Here is a 17,175-nt window from a genome sequence, read left to right on the forward strand (position 1 = left end):
ATCAGTGCTTTCAACAGGACTTTTTACAATTAAATCATTCAGAAACCTCAAAGTAGGCCACCCGAATGGTATAGGGTATCTCCAAAATTAATACACAAATTGGCTCCTCAGTTAATACAAATACAAGATATGCCTTTCAAATCCATTGCAAATGGTTGCACCCATTCAACTGAATATTGGGGAGGAAGGAAAAAAATCACCTGTGGAGCAACAAGCCTTACCAGAACCAACGGAAGGATTAGGCAAAGAAGTAAGTCAATAAAACAAAGCATCATGCGACCTAAAAGGGACCAATAATAGTGTTCATTTAAGCAGTTCTCAGGATCAAATAAAGATTAAGCAACATGTTTTTTCTTAATGAAAGTCACAAGTTTCTACTCATATGTAGAGAGAGAGAGAGAGAGATATTTACCACATCAACAAGATACTGAATAAATGATAATATGTTGAGGTAATCTATGAAAGGGGGTTTGGTTAAGCCTATCTAAAGGTCTTCACAAAAAAATACAGAAATGTACTCATGAAGTACAGATGAGGGAAGAACTTGATCCAGTCAAGCATCCATCTATCATGGAAAAACAAAAGTACAAAAAATGGACAGTTTCAAAAATCTAGAAGTTTAATAATTAGTTACACCCTAACAGTCTGTATGTGGACCACTTCAGTATGTTTAGTGATTAGCAGAGTGATGAAGAGAATACTTGGGTGTCAAATATAACAGAAGAGACAATGTTATTTAGGACAAACTAGAAAAGTCCACGAGTGGCTGCAGCGTGGCTATGCAGAGCTTGGTGAACATCCAGAAAAATGGCTGGCGAAATTCCCCATCAGCAAATATATTTTAGGCAATGCAAATGAGACATTAATTTAAACTCTTCATTCACATTGCTGGGTTTTTAATTAACCCAGGAAAAATTCCTGGGGATTGCTGTGGGCTACTCATTGAAAATCTCTGTTCAAAGTGCAAGGGCAGTCTAAAAAGTAAATATGGATGAGGCTGTACAGAGACTGAAACAGAAATATGAAAATATTCTAATGCCATTTCCTGAAATCAGTGTTTTGCCTCCCACCACGGGGCATGTTTCCCAGTGCTAGTCACAATTTTTGAAATCACCAATGGCAGAGATTAACAGGGTTTATAAGCAAGTGATGGACATGCTTAAAGTGATACATACAAAAGTACCCTCTATGAAGATCTGCAGACCATTTAGTTTACGACCTAGACATAAAAAATTCACTATTTGAATGATATCTACACACTGCAATACCAACGTATAAAGAAACCATTTCCACTTTATCCATGACATCAATAAAATCCTGTTTGAAAAAATACCTTAAAGGTAAAAAAATTAGAATTAATAAACCGTAAACCTTTTAGGTACTACAAAATTTTGAAATGAAATATTATTGGGGTGTTTTTTTGTAATTTATCTATTAGGTGAGAGCAAGTGCTTAGCAGAATACAACACCCAGACATTTATCAGACTAATGAGAATACAGATATATAGGAATTAAATGGTTATATACCTTTCTTCTTCATGATATGAACCTGGGTCTAATGAAGTTAAAAAAGAAAATTTTGCAATGGAAAAATATACTAGTTGACCTGGGACTTCTTGCTATCTTCTTCAGAAGCAGCCACTACATATCCCAGTCTATGACAGAGCATCAGACTAGAAGAATCGGATCTGATCAGGCAATCTTTATATCTTCAAATGAGGTGGGTTCTGGATACACTGCAATTCCTGAGCTTTTGTTACTGACTTCAGTTAGAGTAAGGTTTCATCCCAAGTTTTTCTACTAATAAAATTACAGGGGGAGATATACTTTCTTAATCCCAGTATCTTAAAAAAACAGTATCTCAAAAAAACAGTGCCCTGTGCCCACTACTAACTCGCTAACATATTGCTAATTGTGACCAAGCCTGCCCGAGCAGGCAGAGGTTTCCAAGACCGCAGTTCGCAGGCCAGCGCTGGGTCACACCGGCGCCCCAGCAGGCAGGAAAGCTGTTGGCCGATTCTGCCTGCAGCCTGGAGATGGTTCCTGACAGCCAGGCGGCTCACGGGTGCTGGGCAGCCAACACAGCTATGGTACGGACATGATGGGCACCACATAGTGCAACCGTGAGACACACCTGAGCATTTGTAACCTTCTCAGATAGCTACACATATCTGACCTGTCCATCCCTTCAGCAGGCTTGTGAAAATCATAGAATTATAGAATGGTTTAGGTTGGAAAGGACCTTGAAGATCATCGAGTTCCAACCTCCCTGCCATGGACAGGGACACCTCCCACCAGACCAGGTTGCCCAAGGCCACATCCAGCCTGGCCTTGAACACCTCCAGGGACGGGGCCTCAACAACCTCTCTGGGCAACCTGTTCCAGTGCCTTACCACCCTCAAAGTGAAAAACTTCTTCCTAATATTTAATCTAAACCTGCCCTCTTCCAGTTTATAGCCATTCCCCCTCGTCCTGTCACTACATGCCCTAGGAAAAAGTCCTCCCCCAGCTCTCCTGTAGGCCCCCTTTAGGGACTGGAAGGCCGCAATAAGGTCTCCCCGGCGCCTTCTCTTCTCCAGGCTGAACAGCCCCAGCTCTCTCAGCCTCTCCTCACAGGAGAGGTGCTCCAGCCCTCGGATCATCCTCGTGGCTCTGTATGCACTGTAGGCTGTTCTCCCATGTCCAATATTACAGTACCTCCACATCTTATCAATTTTTATTGCCCGCTTTCTGGTCTTTGAGGTTTGGAATGTGTACTGCTCGAGAGCAGGCAGGTGTGAATAGCTAGGATAGTGCCATATAGAGCATTGCAGAAAGGAGTAACGGCAGCTTGTGACTTAACATGGAGCAGGGCAAGGTGCAGATCCACATACGTTTACATATATCCCTATTTTCTCTCCCTTATAAGCTGATTCAAGAAGAGAACTGCAGCACTCTCTCAGGGTGCTGCCAAGACCAAGTGGAATACTACTGAGGACCACTTCAAAGATCCGTGCTTCATGCCCAAAACCAAGCTTAAATTACCCCATGTGAGCCTGCTGTTAGCTGTTATATTATTTAAGAGCCTTGCCTGTTCCTACTGCAAATGAACTGCATGCATACACACATGCACTGTATACATATATATAATATACATATGGAGTGTGTATACACACACAAAAATACTTTGTGTATGCATTTCTCTGCATATATACATGCACACCTAGATATACTACACAAATTTAATATTGTGAGTATTTTCAGGCTACAATTTCAGATAAAGAAGAAGAATACACCCAATAAGACAGCACAGCATTTCAACTTCTGGTTGATACAAACTCACCAAAATAAATTTTTTAGAAGGGTTCCTAACCTGTAGTTCACGTATTATTTTACTACTAAAAAGATATTTGTTCTTTTCCAGTTCTGCTACCATATTAACCATTTTCATCTCTGTATGAATGCAGAAATTTAATGGCACAGAAAACTATTTTGTTGTCCTTACAAACTCTCATTGGCTAAGTATTTCTTTCATCTTCAACTTATATTAACTTACAGCTACCAAAATAAATTTCATAATCACGAATACAGAATTTTCCCCTTGCAACTGCTTTGAAGAACAAATAAAGACAGAAACCAGTATTGAGTGACTGTGGACCGTGATTGTTTAGGTTTGTAAGTTTGATTTAAATAATTCTCATAATCTTATTAATAAACCCCTCAACTGTGGGGGTACATGAGATTACAAAGCATATTAAAGAGTTACTGGAAGTCAGCTGCTTAGGATCAGCCTAAAGGACATGTTTCTATTTTTCTGGTCTTTTATAATGAGTATCTTGAGTGCATATAGGTAACTTCTAGTCCTTACACAGGGTTTTCCATGCCTATATAGAGATACATATTGTCTTATTAAGGTCTTTGTGAATGGTATTTTATGGCTTTTTTTTCTAGCCGAGATAACAGTCAACATGTAAAGTTTATTTTATATGTGCACTATAAAGAAAGTATATGCATTTTTAATGTAAAAAAGTCTATATTGTCCTCTCATCTCTGGGCTCTATGCTTATGAGAGTGTATGCACAAATCTGGGAGAATGTAAGTTATTTTCCCTGCCTCATTAAAGTTACTAATCATCTAAGACAGTACCTCAGGCTGTACTATTAGACCTAAATATGGTACTTAACTGACCTGAGGCAAGGGTTGCGCATCTTTTCTTATTTGATCTTGGAAAAAAAATGGTCAACATGTCAGCACTATATGCACATTAAATTATATTTTCAGATGCTTCTCAGTAAGACACCAAAGCACCTACTGTCTATATTTACTTAGGAATCATAGTACAATTTTTCTAGTAAATCATGCCAACTTAGTTTAGTTCTTCAAGTGATTCTCGGCCACCAGTTATACCAATTTTCTAACTTATAACTTTCTGATGACCTCTTTTAAATGTTTCATGTATTTTCATATAGAGTGTAAAATTACTTTGCTACTTAATTTTCTACAACTAATTACCGGTGGTTTGAGAAATAACTAGTTTATATGACTTGTGATCTGAATCTTGAGCTAGCGATTGAGGAAAAACCAACAACAAAAAAACCTACCTAGAAGGGCATCCACACCTCATCAGCAATAACGTGAGATTTTACCAGTGTCTGGTACAGTGAACTTTTGATTGATCTTGTAATCAGCAGGTAATATCTTTATGCGTTCACATAGCTAGATCATTTTTCTAACTAATGAGTGGTAAAGAAATACTTTTTGCAAAATATTAAGGAGAAAAAACCCTCCACATCTCTACCCACAGTCTAGATGAAAAATTGCAGCGGTTCAATTTCCATGGCCACATCAGAAGGGGACCACGAGAGGGCACTGCTTTCCTTTTTACGGAAGCGAAACATAGTGGACAAAATAGTGATGTGCAACGCTGATTTTGACGCATTTTGAGCAGATTGAACATAGCTCTTTTTATTCCTGCATTGCTTATGTTTTCTCTAAAAAGAAAGAAAGTGGTGGCGAAGATGAATGCATTAATAAACTAAAATAGGTGTGCACCATTGCTAGTATGTAACCTTAACAATAAGCCTACAATTTAAAATTAAATATACAGCCCTATTCATACTTTCTACCCACTAATTTGAGAAATGGCAGTTAGTAATCATTAGTTAACTATTTCAAACACAATATATGGCATCAGACTTGCCATACTTAAAAGTTATTTCTATTTTTCAAGATATCATTTAGCTTCTATTTTTAAAACTGTTTCGATCAATAAACGGCAATAAGACTACCAAGAACAGGATAACTATTAATAGAAATCTGACCAGTTTTTCTCAGTTTTTAATATCGTTTTGAACTTCTTTAATGACGAATTTCATTTAAAGAGGAAGTTCTGTCTTTTTAATCTATATGCTCATGAACACCAGTGTGCTTTTGGGTTATCTACAAATTATGGAAGTTACACCAGGGGGCCTGACAGATAGCTGGGGATCTAATTTCCTCACTTGTCTCAAGAATGAACAATCAGTGAAGTTAATCAACATTTTAACCACCATGAGCAATACATGAGTCTAACCAGAAAAATAGGTAATTTGAGTTCCAAAGGAATCTGCAGGGTTAGGGTTCCTAGAGAGAGGCAGCCCGGTAGGAGCCACACGTTGCTGGGGGCTGCTCTGGACGTGAGTTATCTGCAGCCTTGCTGAGGACTAAGAGCAGGGGCCCAACCGGCTAAATCACACCCGCTCTCTGAATGCAGTACGCAGTCCTGCGTGTGGGAGGTGGGTGAGGTCCCCCTCCGGCCTCAAACTGTGGGCAGGAATTTAGGTGGTTTGGTACCCACCCAAAGGCAAAACTGTTGAAATCAAGAAGCCACTTAATCATTTCCGGTACCACACTAGACTGAGATGTAACGGCCTTATTCAGCATCAGTGAAAAGCCAACCACCAATTTCAGTAGGGTCAGTTTAGGGCCTACTCACTACCATTTGAAAAAGAAATGTACTCTTAATATATCCAAAAACATTCTTACTCATAAAATGTTGTCCATCCTGTTTCATCACTCTTCGTTGCTAAGAGACCACTGTTTCCGTTATATGTCATTAATCCGAGCTCCAGGGTCTGTGTTGAGACTAGCTTGAGTCCACCATTAGTGCCAACAGCCAGCGTGACAATCTGATTATCCGGCATCAGTAAATGGCGGGGCATCCCACTGGCATCCCGACGGACCTTCAAGGAGTTGCCATTGTTGTCCATCACCTCCGTGACATCGTTATCGCTGCTATAGGTGAAATTGTACAAGTACTCCCCGGTAACAAGGCTGAGAGTGTACTGGTGAATCCCATCAGCATTGAAGACATACAGCTCCTGTTCTCCTGGAGATGCAGCTTCATATTGGTTAAAAGAATTAAGAATGGGCCTGTTTTTACTGACAGCCCTAATGCGGATATTTCCAAGATCAGCTATGTAGATGGTACCATCTGGGGCCACAGCTAAGGAAGATGGTGAATTTAAGATGGCATCAGTGGCATACCCATCATCCCCAGCATAGCAATTACAGTTGACATCATTTTTGCAATCACAGTCTGAAGCTGCCCCTGCAAGAAGGCATATTTCTCCATTGGTAGTTACCTGGCGTAGCCGATTAATTTTTTTTTCATCTGTCTCACTGATGTAAAGAACTCCTGTGTGTGAGATGGCAATGGCACTGGCTGATTCAAGTGCAGAATGAATAGCCAGTTTGCTAAGAGAGTAGTCTATACCAGGAACCTGGCAGTGCATGGGGCGTCCAGCAATAATGCTAACTTGATGATTTTCTGTGATCCGTAAAATAACATTGTTCTCTAGGACATAAAGTGAGTTGTCCATGGGATTGACAGCGAGATCAGTAGGCCACTCCAGCCGTACCTATGAGTTGCACAAATTATTACTGTAAAACTCGTAACTGAAAAGTACACTTCTAGTGTTTAAAATTCCACGTGTAACAACAGCAAATTAGTGAGTGGTTTATCAGCGTAAATCATGAAACCAAGTCATGAACGGCAACTATTTCAAACAATGATTTTGTTTTTCGGAAATATTAAAGCTATGTGCAGTGGTAACTTCGGCTAATTGTGTTTCTGTGCAAAGAATGAATGCTACATTGTGGAAGCTCTACAATAATTACAGAAAAACAGGCAATTAAGACAATAACTCCCATTATCTCAACCTTATTTCTCTATAGTTGCATAAATAACCTGTGTTAGCCACAGTAAAAGGATCGTTCACTCATTTCAGAAATGAATCGAATATGCTATCATCTGGTGCTGCATAATGCATTTCTTAAGAGGCCAGGCAGTCATCCAAAATAGATGCCCATCTCTTCTAAGGCAGAGAAGAAAGTAATAAATGCAGTAAGAGTCTACCTGGGTGACATCCATGCTAGAATCACAGCTGAGAGGTCGAACAGCAGTTAGGTCATTGGAGCCCAGCAGGGTTGATATAATTCCGTTCTGATCCACTTTTCTAATCATAGTGGCATCAACAAAATACATGAGTCCATACTTATCCACTGCAATTCCTGCAGATACAAGAACCAGGCATCAGTGAAGCAGCGAGGCTCCTGGCTTCAAGGCAGGCTTCATCTTATTAACAAGTTTACAAGATGGTGACGGTTGTTCACTTCCCCTGGTCTTTCCTCCCTTCCAACCTGAGTACAGGTCCTGGAACCCTCCAAGTATCTGTAGTTCTGCTGAATAAATGGCATCAAGCAGGTTTATCCTTTGGGGCTTTAAAGAAAAGAAAACCACAGAAATCCCCAAAACATGCCAAAGAGCCAGCAGAATGCGTCAGCTTATTTCTAGATTCAAACTCTGTATGATATATTACATAAGCCCCATGAAAAAAAAGAAATCCCTTAAGATTTAACTCAGAAATTTGAGGCATTGCTTTCTTCATCTGAAGGATCTAATAAGGACGAAGAATTTTTAGAAATCTTTGAAAAGTGCTTTTAAAATTTTGAAAAAACAGGAGGACATCATATTCTTTCGGGACGTTTTTTAATTCTTTGACCTGTTGTAGTAAGGAATATGGGAAGAACATCTGGTGTTCCCAGATGAAGACACAGGGGTTTCCAGCCTAGAAAAAAAGGAAAGGGTCAATGCCTGTCACATTGGGAGTCCTCAGAGAGCAAAGGCACAGAATGAAAGGGTGCTCCCTTGGAGGAACAGAAGGATGCTGCCGCCTGTTGTGAAGGAGGGCAGGCTTTTGCTCACTTGCTTTTCCTGCTTTGATTTGGCACACTGCCTTGTCCGTTTCTTGGGCTGAAAATAAAATATTGATCTAAAAATTTTGTCTTCAAATGATTACAGCGCTCATCCTATTGGCCAGTGAGAGAAGATACAGCTTTATCTTCTTAACTTCTGTGTAGATGCTTAACTTAACATATGCAAGCAGCTCTGTCCTGTTAATATACTCTGTATGTACTAACTGAAACTATTACAAAGAAACAGGACCTTTCATTTTTATTCACTTTTACAATCATCTAGTTGTTTTCAGCCACTGAAATAAAACCCAAAGATGTTTGAAACACCTGGCAGTACACCTGATTGATTCATCCTTACAATCAAGATGAAACAACAGAAAAAAATCTTAAGAAGAAATACATCCCCAAATCTCTACAACATCTTGAAAACTTCTTGTTAAAAATCGGAAAATGGAAAGGCAAAAAATCCTTTTATTTTTCCTCCCCCTCTGAAGAAAAAGAGCATACGTAGAACGAAACCTCAGAAAAAAGCCACGGCAGGCAGTTTTTCTCCCCAAAGACTGTATTTCAAACAGTAATTTGTTTCCCAGTTTACACGCTCGCTTCTTGGAGTGAGCGGTACCCTGCTAATTTGTGTTCTGTTCTCCTTTTGCAGCGCTCAGTGTTGGGGTAATAAAGTTTGCTTTAACTAAACAAAGCACGAACACTTGCCAATCCACTGTAATTAAAGCCCAGAATAAAAATTACCGAGCAAGGAGTGATTTAATTGCCAGATAATTATTTCCACAGCCAGCCTAGCCTCACACAGTTATTTTCTCCAGCTTCTTTTCCTACTTTACCTCGAGGGCTCATTAGGGTTGCGTCCACTGCCTTCCCTCCATCCCCACACCTGGCTTCGTCAAAGGGCAGGCATTGCTCTCCGGTCCCTGCTACCACTTCAGAGTTACCAGCTAGGTCTTTCGTGCCACTGAGGGACTTGACTTTGTATATCCGTCGACTGTTGGTGTCCGATACGTACAGTGAGCCTGAAACAGGGTCCACGGCCAGATAGTATTTATGAGCGGGATTGTTGCTTTAGAGAAAAAGAAAGCATAAAACAGAAAGAGCTGAGCAGTGTAGAAACTTCACAGGCTTTCAGAGCTTAGACACTCATCAGGCACAGAGAGATCTGGAAAGAAAGTCTGACACCTTCATACAGAGGTGGGGTCTGAAGGACTACCATCTGAGGACCTAATTTGATTAGCGCCTGGTCAGTGCTTCAGAAGGATTGTCGTTTTAAATCTCATTCATCCTGCTACACTAAACCTTGCACAGCAGAGCCCAATAAGCCAAAGCTGCGCTGCAGACTTTCCTCTTGATCTCTTTAGCCCTTTAGATCTGCTCCAGGTCAATTCTCTTTGGCTTATCTCTACCTGTTGCCCCCTCTCCCCGCCACCTTGTTTAACTTCCCTTGAAAGCAGAAGTCATAGGCTTAAGATCAAAGAATCAGCTTCTGAGTTACTTACATTATGCCACAAGATTTGCGAGGTCTTGTATAACTAGGAGGCAGAGGCATAACAAATTTATTCCTAAAGCAAATTTGTTCTCATTCATTCTTATCAAGAATCTCATTTACGGCAGAGGAAGTTGGTTATATAACTAAAACCAGAGACCCCCCCGAGTGTCTGACTTTAACTCCAAACCTTCTGTTATTGAAAAACTGGTCCTCAGTTTGCGATTAGAATGGGTGCTCATATGGAAAGCTACCTCTCTTCTGAAATACATGGTTTTTTGACAGCTTGTCACATTTTGGAACTACTGTAGCAAATCATCTGCAAATTGAGAAATGTCAATCTTCACGATATATATATACATTCACACACAGAGAACTGCAGTGCAGAAATATTTTCAAAATCTTGCCTGGCTACTTTAACTCAATTTAGTTGGATTTTAAGCATGATGTGAATTTTCCAGCCTTTGGAGCCTATGGGTGAGTGTAAATAAGGTCAATGGTGGTTTCAAAGCATAGAAGACAAATGAAGACAGGAAGAAAAAAAATGAAGGTTACTTACCAGTAACCAGAGATATTTGCCTCCAAATATCCACACTCCTAGTTTCATGTGGCAAAAGTGCCCATCTCCAAGAGTGAGGATACACAGAGGTAAGTTATGATGGACATAAGCCATTTCTTGATCACACTCGCTGAAACTATAATAAGGCCACTTTCGGCAGATGGATTATCAGCAGCACAAAGACCACTGTGTTCATGTGGTCATGACCAGATTTGGAGGAATGAGGAGGCCCAAAAATATCGCTCTCTACAGTTATCTTCCTCTATGCCAGTCTTTGACGTGTCATGATTTTAGGTCAATAACAGTTTGCTCTGAAACTGTAGAAAGTACGAAGGAGACTGGTTTGATCAAAATTCAGTAGGCAGAGGTAATACCATCTGCTGAAGTCTAGGAGTGTAGAAATTAGAGATGAAAAAATACAGTAAACAAAAAATACTTGGCAGGTTTATTTCATGCATGGATCTCAAAGTATTTTAAAAAGATGGGTATTATACCCATTTTACAGAGGAGGAAACTGAGGCACAGAGAGGTTAAGTGGTATAGACGAAGTTATGCAGGGAGACTAGTGACATGCTTGAGATTAGAGCACGATCCCTTTATTCCTCAAGTTCCTCTCCCTATATTCAGCAGCAGACTGCACCCCTTCACTAGACCCTCACCACACTCCTTCTCATCCCTCCAAAACAAAGCTCCATCTTCTTTGCCACATAGAAAATTATTTCTTTCCATTTACAAGATTTCTCCAGTCTCTCGAGTATGAGCCATACAAACACCTGCGCATTTGTCACTGTTTTGAAATTCTACTCTCTTCTTTCACCTTGCTTTCCCCTTAACACTGAAGAACAAACTTCGCTGTGACACTGGTGTCGTGCCAGACTTCACAAATACACCCAAACTTCGCTCAGGGCTTTGCAACAGCAGCAGATGAGCCAACACCTGAGTGCTGGAGCGGCAGGCTCGCTGCTTCTGCCGCCCTGCCGGGCTCCGGCCTGCAGCGCCCTTTCCTGGCCCTTCTAAAGCACGCGGCACCCGCCTTGGCCGAACGAGGACACCTGGGGCAGACACTAACTGGAGCCCGGCACAGATGGAGCTGCTTGCTGCTGGAGGCAGGGGCCTTGCTGGGGCTCAGCGATGGGAGCTGCTCACAATAGCGCCCGGGGAAGCTGCTCTGCTGCCTGACACCGAGCAGCAGCTGCTCGGTGAGACTGGAAGGGTCTCTCTGTGTTTCGGACATCATTTTGCCAGCCTGTGCCTGCCTTCCTGAGTGAGCACACCCCCGCTCCCCTTCTGCCCACAGCTAGCCTTGGGTATGCCCGCTGTTACCGGGATGGGATAAGGTATGAGTCAGGGTAAAGAGCGATGGCAGAACATGGGCTTATTTCCCTCTCCTCTCCCGCAGCCACTGGTGTGTCCGTTCGCCTCTGCAGTCTCCCTCAGGGCAGTTTTACCAGGGAGTCAGTCCCCAGCTTTTGTTCCAGACCAGGGAGGACTCACTGGAGCTGTGGACCTGCTGTACACCCCTTTGCTCTTTCTGAGCTCAGGAAGGGAACGGATAGCGGAAGACTTCCCCACGTAAAGTATTTGAGGGACTTTGGCAGAAAATGACTGGTGGAAGGTGACACGCACTCACTGCGTCCCCAAAGAAACTATGAGATTATTACCTCAAACAGGGATGTATTTTATAAATGTGTGGTAAATATTTCTCAAACTGGCATCTGAGCAATTAAAGACCTCTGCCTCTCTTTTCTCCGTGCCAGTGTAATCTTTTAATAGACTTATAGGAAGCCAAGGAATGTACCTTGTTTCAACAGATTTTCCAGACCATTCGGTACTGCTGAGAGGCCTCTGTCAATCATTCCTCCTCCCCTCGCCCTGCCCGCTGGAGCCAGCAGTTCCCTCCGCCTGCAGCCTTACTGCGGTCTGTGAGGGCGCCTGCTGCCTGACAGCAAGTGCAGGCAGGATCAGCTTCTCCTCCCTGTTCTTCTCATACGTGCAGCAAATTCGCAACAGCGCAACAAAAGCTTTTCTTTACATTTAAACAAAAAGAGAACCCGCCCAGAGCAAATCTCTAAGCACCTGGAAAATTAACTAAGCTTATAGTTGCAAATTATGATCCTCCAGCATCACCGATAATCATTAGTTAATTGTGAATGAACTCATCCAGATAAGAAAATCTAGTGGAGTTACACTTGCCATACCAAAATACATTGTAATGGGGAAATTATATTGTTTAGTCCAGACATCTTTTGCATCTAACTTGTGGTATAGAAATGGAAAGCATAGTTTTAAAAGGGTGATGCACAGGACACTAGGGAGTAGTTTACAACAGCTCTTCTTGTTCTTGCTCCTGATATTCTGCAGGGTGAACATCCCCCTCATCCCAGGTGGGACATGGAAGACAGTACAAGCATTTCCTATGCTGCTGCCACCCAGAAGGCCTAGTGCTCAGGTGAGACGATGAAAAATCTTTTCTCCTAATGTCTGGAAAAGGTATGCCTCCCTCATGGATCTTACAGTGACTGCATCTAGCGGTTGCATACAACCAACCCCACCGGTTGACTGACTGTTAAATGTATTTGATGAAAGAAAATAGAAACTAAATTATGAAAAAAGGACAGAGGGTTCAGAAAATCATTAATGACCGGAAAATGAGTTTTTGACCTATTTGCAGTCATTAGTGCTTTTGTGAACCTTTCTGGCATTTGTAAAACTGCTGTTGTAGTTTACCTCAACCATTTAGACCAATTATAGACAGCAGGGAGAAGTGTTTATATAGAAGTTAGCTTGGGGTTCATTATACTTGCATTCTACTAGAAATTTCTAATTACTGTCAGAACTTATTTGGTTGCTTTTTGACTGCATTTCATAATTGCTAACGCTTATCATATTCATAACACACAATTAGCACATAAAAATGTTTCTATATATGGTACATGAAGAACATAACATTACACAAGAAGCACAACACAAAAAGCAAACACAATGAAGCAAACAAACCATATCAAATTATATGGCAAAGAGCTCGTGTCTTACCTATGTTTAAACTCTTTATTTCTTTATAGAAAGGGAACAGAAGAAAAAAGAACAAACAGTTAGCTGAAGAATAGATGGTAAAGCAAACATAGTATTTGTTTTATTTTACAAAAGGACACAGGAGAAGATATCTCTTTTCAGCGCTACCCTTAGCTTCCTTTATGGATGAAGAGTGACTGGGAGTGATAGAGTTGCAAGCTTGTTCCCTAGTAGGATTCTTTGCCCCACCCCCCACCCCCCATATATTTTACAGGAAACTCTTTGGACCATTGAAAGAGTTTTCACATGAAAACATGTGGAGCTTATGTGCTAGGAGCGAGAGAAACTGGCAGTTTTCTGAATAGAGAACTGGGAAGGGCTTAGGATATTGTCTGCCAGTTGGAGGTAACCTTAATAAAAATATTTTTCCAACAGCTTATCTCTAAACAAATTTCTACTGCACTTTTTTTTTCCCTCTCCCCCAGTCTCTGAAATAATTGCTTAAAGCAAGTTTGGATGCTACTTGGTATCTATTTAAGCCCATCAAAGCAAATCTTAGGGTAAAAAAGCCTTCTAAGTGAGCAGGAAGATACTGTACAATGGGAGATTGGCTGATCCCTTGTTTACTGTCTAGACACAAAGACGAAGGAAAAGTGTTCTCTACTTCCCAGAAGTAAATGAATACATTCTCCACGCCACAGTGTTTCACTGTGTTTATGTCATTTCCGTTTAGGAATATCCACTGAATGAAACAAAGAGGTGCATGACTCCTGAGCTGCAGCGCTCAAAGCACAGCCCCAAACTTGCAATACCAATGTTAACCGTGACATGCAACACTCGAGTCAAAATTCCTATTAGCCACTCAGATCAGGCACCTTCATAAAGGACAGCGTGAAGCAAATATGCACACTGGGGTATTCTGACTTATAAAGTTACTCAAGTTGTATATCGGCTTATGTAAAACCAAAATTACATCCGTTGTGAATAAAGTGATGTATTTGGTTTGTAATACTTAGGGACATGCTATTTGTAACATTATTCAAGTTACCTGATACTACCTGAAGACTCTGCTCTTGTTCATACTTAAATGGCTCAAATCTTCAAACTCTTACCGTGTAACTTGTACAGATTTTAAGATGACCACTGAATCACAATTACCGCTATGGATGATGTTTGCTGCAATGGACCTTAATTCCCTTTAGAGGAACAGGGGGCAAAAGGCATCACTGCAAATCCTAAAAATCTGTGTGTCAAGTCATTTGCACCAGTCCAACAGCACTCAAAATACAATAGCTTTAATGTTCATTGCTAACAGTTATAACAGAAGGTAAAGAAACTACACTATGGAAAACAGGCTTTCATAAAAGAAAAGAGAAAGTGGACAAAAGCAGATTACGTCCATCTTCTGTTTCTTTACTGATGTCCTTTCCCATTTTCCCTCACACGTGCTGAAAAGCCCAAGTTATCTCTTCCATAGACAGAAAGAGAAGTACTCAGACTAATACTGTTGTGAACTTGGACACAACATTTTCAAAAATCAGGTGTGCTAGGAAGCTTTCACTGGCTGATATTAGGAACTGAAGTGCATATAATTTGAAAATGTTTCTCTTCACCTACAAAGCTGTAGTCCTATTTACTAGAAAGCTAAACAGAACTGAACAAATTAGAAAAAGGTGCATATAAATGCCTTATATTAAGTATCCTAATTTGAAAATGTTTCTCTTCACCTATAAAGCTGTAGTCCTATTTACTAGAAAACTAAACAGAACTGAACAAATTAGAAAAAAAAATCAGCATATTCTACATAATGCAGAGTTATACTGTATATTGATATAAATATTTCTAGCAGGTCACACATCCATACCAGCTACCTTCTGTGGTTTATACCGAGCTGCTAGCAGAAAGCACTGGATGATCTGTGACTTTTTTTTTTTAAATATAATGAGGCAGCCTGATGGTGTATGAGGTAGGTGTCAGAGAGTGATTTCAGAGTAGAACTGGCCTGAATCGGATCTCTTTTCTCTTATATAAATCAGAATTCACAACAGTGACATCAACAGAATGACATGAATGGAAGAGAGGTATAAAATAGAGCTAGGCCTCCTATTCTCTAACAGTCCAATCGTTTCGCACTTTTTCCCACTAACTAAAAACTAGAAGTACAGTGGAAGCACAGGAATAGGTTATTGGCAGAGAACTGGCCCGAATCGGATCTCTTTTCTCTTATATAAATCAGAATTCACAACAGTGACATCAACAGAATGACATGAATGGAAGAGAGGTATAAAATAGAGCTAGGCCTCCTATTCTCTAACAGTCCAATCGTTTCGCACTTTTTCCCACTAACTAAAAACTAGAAGTACAGTGGAAGCACAGGAATAGGTTATTGGCCATACCGTTAAAAAAAAGGCTAATGACCTAAATACACTCAAGGTACTTTTCAGCTACATCCAATTTACAAGAGCACTAATCCTATTGCCTGAGTGGGCCACAGAAGTGTCAGAAGGCAGCCAGTGTAAGCTATTTTTCCTCATTTTTCTGCAAATACTCAACAGTGCTGTAACTATAAGGTCCGGTTACATGAGTTATGGTTTGAAGCAATAGCTCTTGCCCCTGCTAGAAGAATGAAAAAAGGAGATGGAACAGAAATGGGTGAAGTGGTACACTCTACACTCAAGCCTTCCCTATTAAGTGACCAAATCTTACTGTTGGGGGGTGGGAGTGGGGGTGCAGGGCACGGGGGGACAGAGATACAATCTTAAAGAGTTCTGAGGATGCAGAGTGACTCTGTACATCAATCTCGCTCGCGCTTGCCAACCTACAGAAAGACTTACAAGTATGAGAAAGAAGTGGGAAAGTGGCTCTCAAAATCATTGGCAGGAAAACCTTCCTTCTAACCTCGTAAGACTGTTATACCTTTGCTTATCACTGTGGCTCAATACCTAAGGGCAGTCAATTCTGTAGTTTCCAATCAAAACTAAATGATGTATAGTACTGAGGGGAGATTGTATCAAATAATCACCAACAGGACAGAAGGTGGTTTGTGCTTTTTGTACAAGCTAGTTTGTACTCTTTAGTCCCTCTCTATAGTCATTGCTCTGATAAGCTACAGACTTTGAACTATGCATTTCTGTGCCCCATTTCTCCACTGGAATTTAAATAGGTTGAAAGTGACAATGTTTTACAAAATTATAAAAAGTAATGGTAAAGGCTGATTTGAGCACAGGCTACAGAAACAAAGTGCTAAGATTAACACCTTACCTCAGCTCCAATATACTAGTAACATTCCTGGATGGGAAGATACGCCGAATATAATTAAAATCTCCAACAAACAGACTTCCATCAATACCCACTGCCAGTGCTACAGGGGCCAAAAGCTTATTTCCTTCTGCCAGACCATTGCAGCTAGGACAGGATATGCTTCTTCGGCGCCCATTCCCCATAATGCTGGTTATCACAGCCGGCTGCTGAGTTAGAAACTGATTTTCTCCATTGCCTTTGTGCAATATACCTAATAATGAAGAGGAGAAGAAGTGGTTATTACAGTCATTCATTGCAGGGGAGTTCAGGTAGTTCTCTTTCAACAGCTGCTGTGAAGGATTGTACACTGAAATGACTCCAGCACTTGGTTCTTCAACGGTGCAAGAAGAGTGAAAGAGCTTTGCAGTATAAAAATAAAGGTGTAATGAAGATTCTCTGTTAAAGAACACACACAAACACACACAACACAGGCCCAGAGATGAACTCAGAGTTCTTTGGTATTCATTCAGAAAGAAAACACTGCCATACATCCCTCTGGCTTGGCACAATGGTTTAGACTGTCTTATTAACTGGGAAGTGAGAAGGCAAACAGTGGAGAGAACATGTTCCTTATTTGTGTCCCTGGATCCTCTCACTC

At 40.8% G+C, this 17,175-nt stretch overlaps 1 protein-coding gene across 1 annotated transcript in view; it reads right to left on the reverse strand.

The window, feature by feature from the left end:
- The window catches only part of TENM2 (teneurin transmembrane protein 2), a 543,058-nt gene that overhangs the window by 19,671 nt on the left and 506,212 nt on the right, over positions 1–17,175 (reverse strand). Inside the window, exons 21-25 of the mRNA XM_009890877.1 lie at positions 16,539–16,788; positions 13,299–13,319; positions 9,054–9,286; positions 7,376–7,530; positions 6,004–6,878 (exon numbers count right to left, since the gene is read on the reverse strand). Coding sequence (XP_009889179.1) covers positions 6,004–6,878; positions 7,376–7,530; positions 9,054–9,286; positions 13,299–13,319; positions 16,539–16,788 — 1,534 coding nt within the window. The remainder of the gene's footprint in view (positions 1–6,003; positions 6,879–7,375; positions 7,531–9,053; positions 9,287–13,298; positions 13,320–16,538; positions 16,789–17,175) is intronic.

This window comes from Charadrius vociferus, unplaced genomic scaffold, assembly GCF_000708025.1.
Source record: "Charadrius vociferus isolate BGI_N301 unplaced genomic scaffold, ASM70802v2 scaffold108, whole genome shotgun sequence".
In the NCBI taxonomy this organism is placed as follows: Eukaryota; Metazoa; Chordata; class Aves; order Charadriiformes; family Charadriidae; genus Charadrius; species Charadrius vociferus.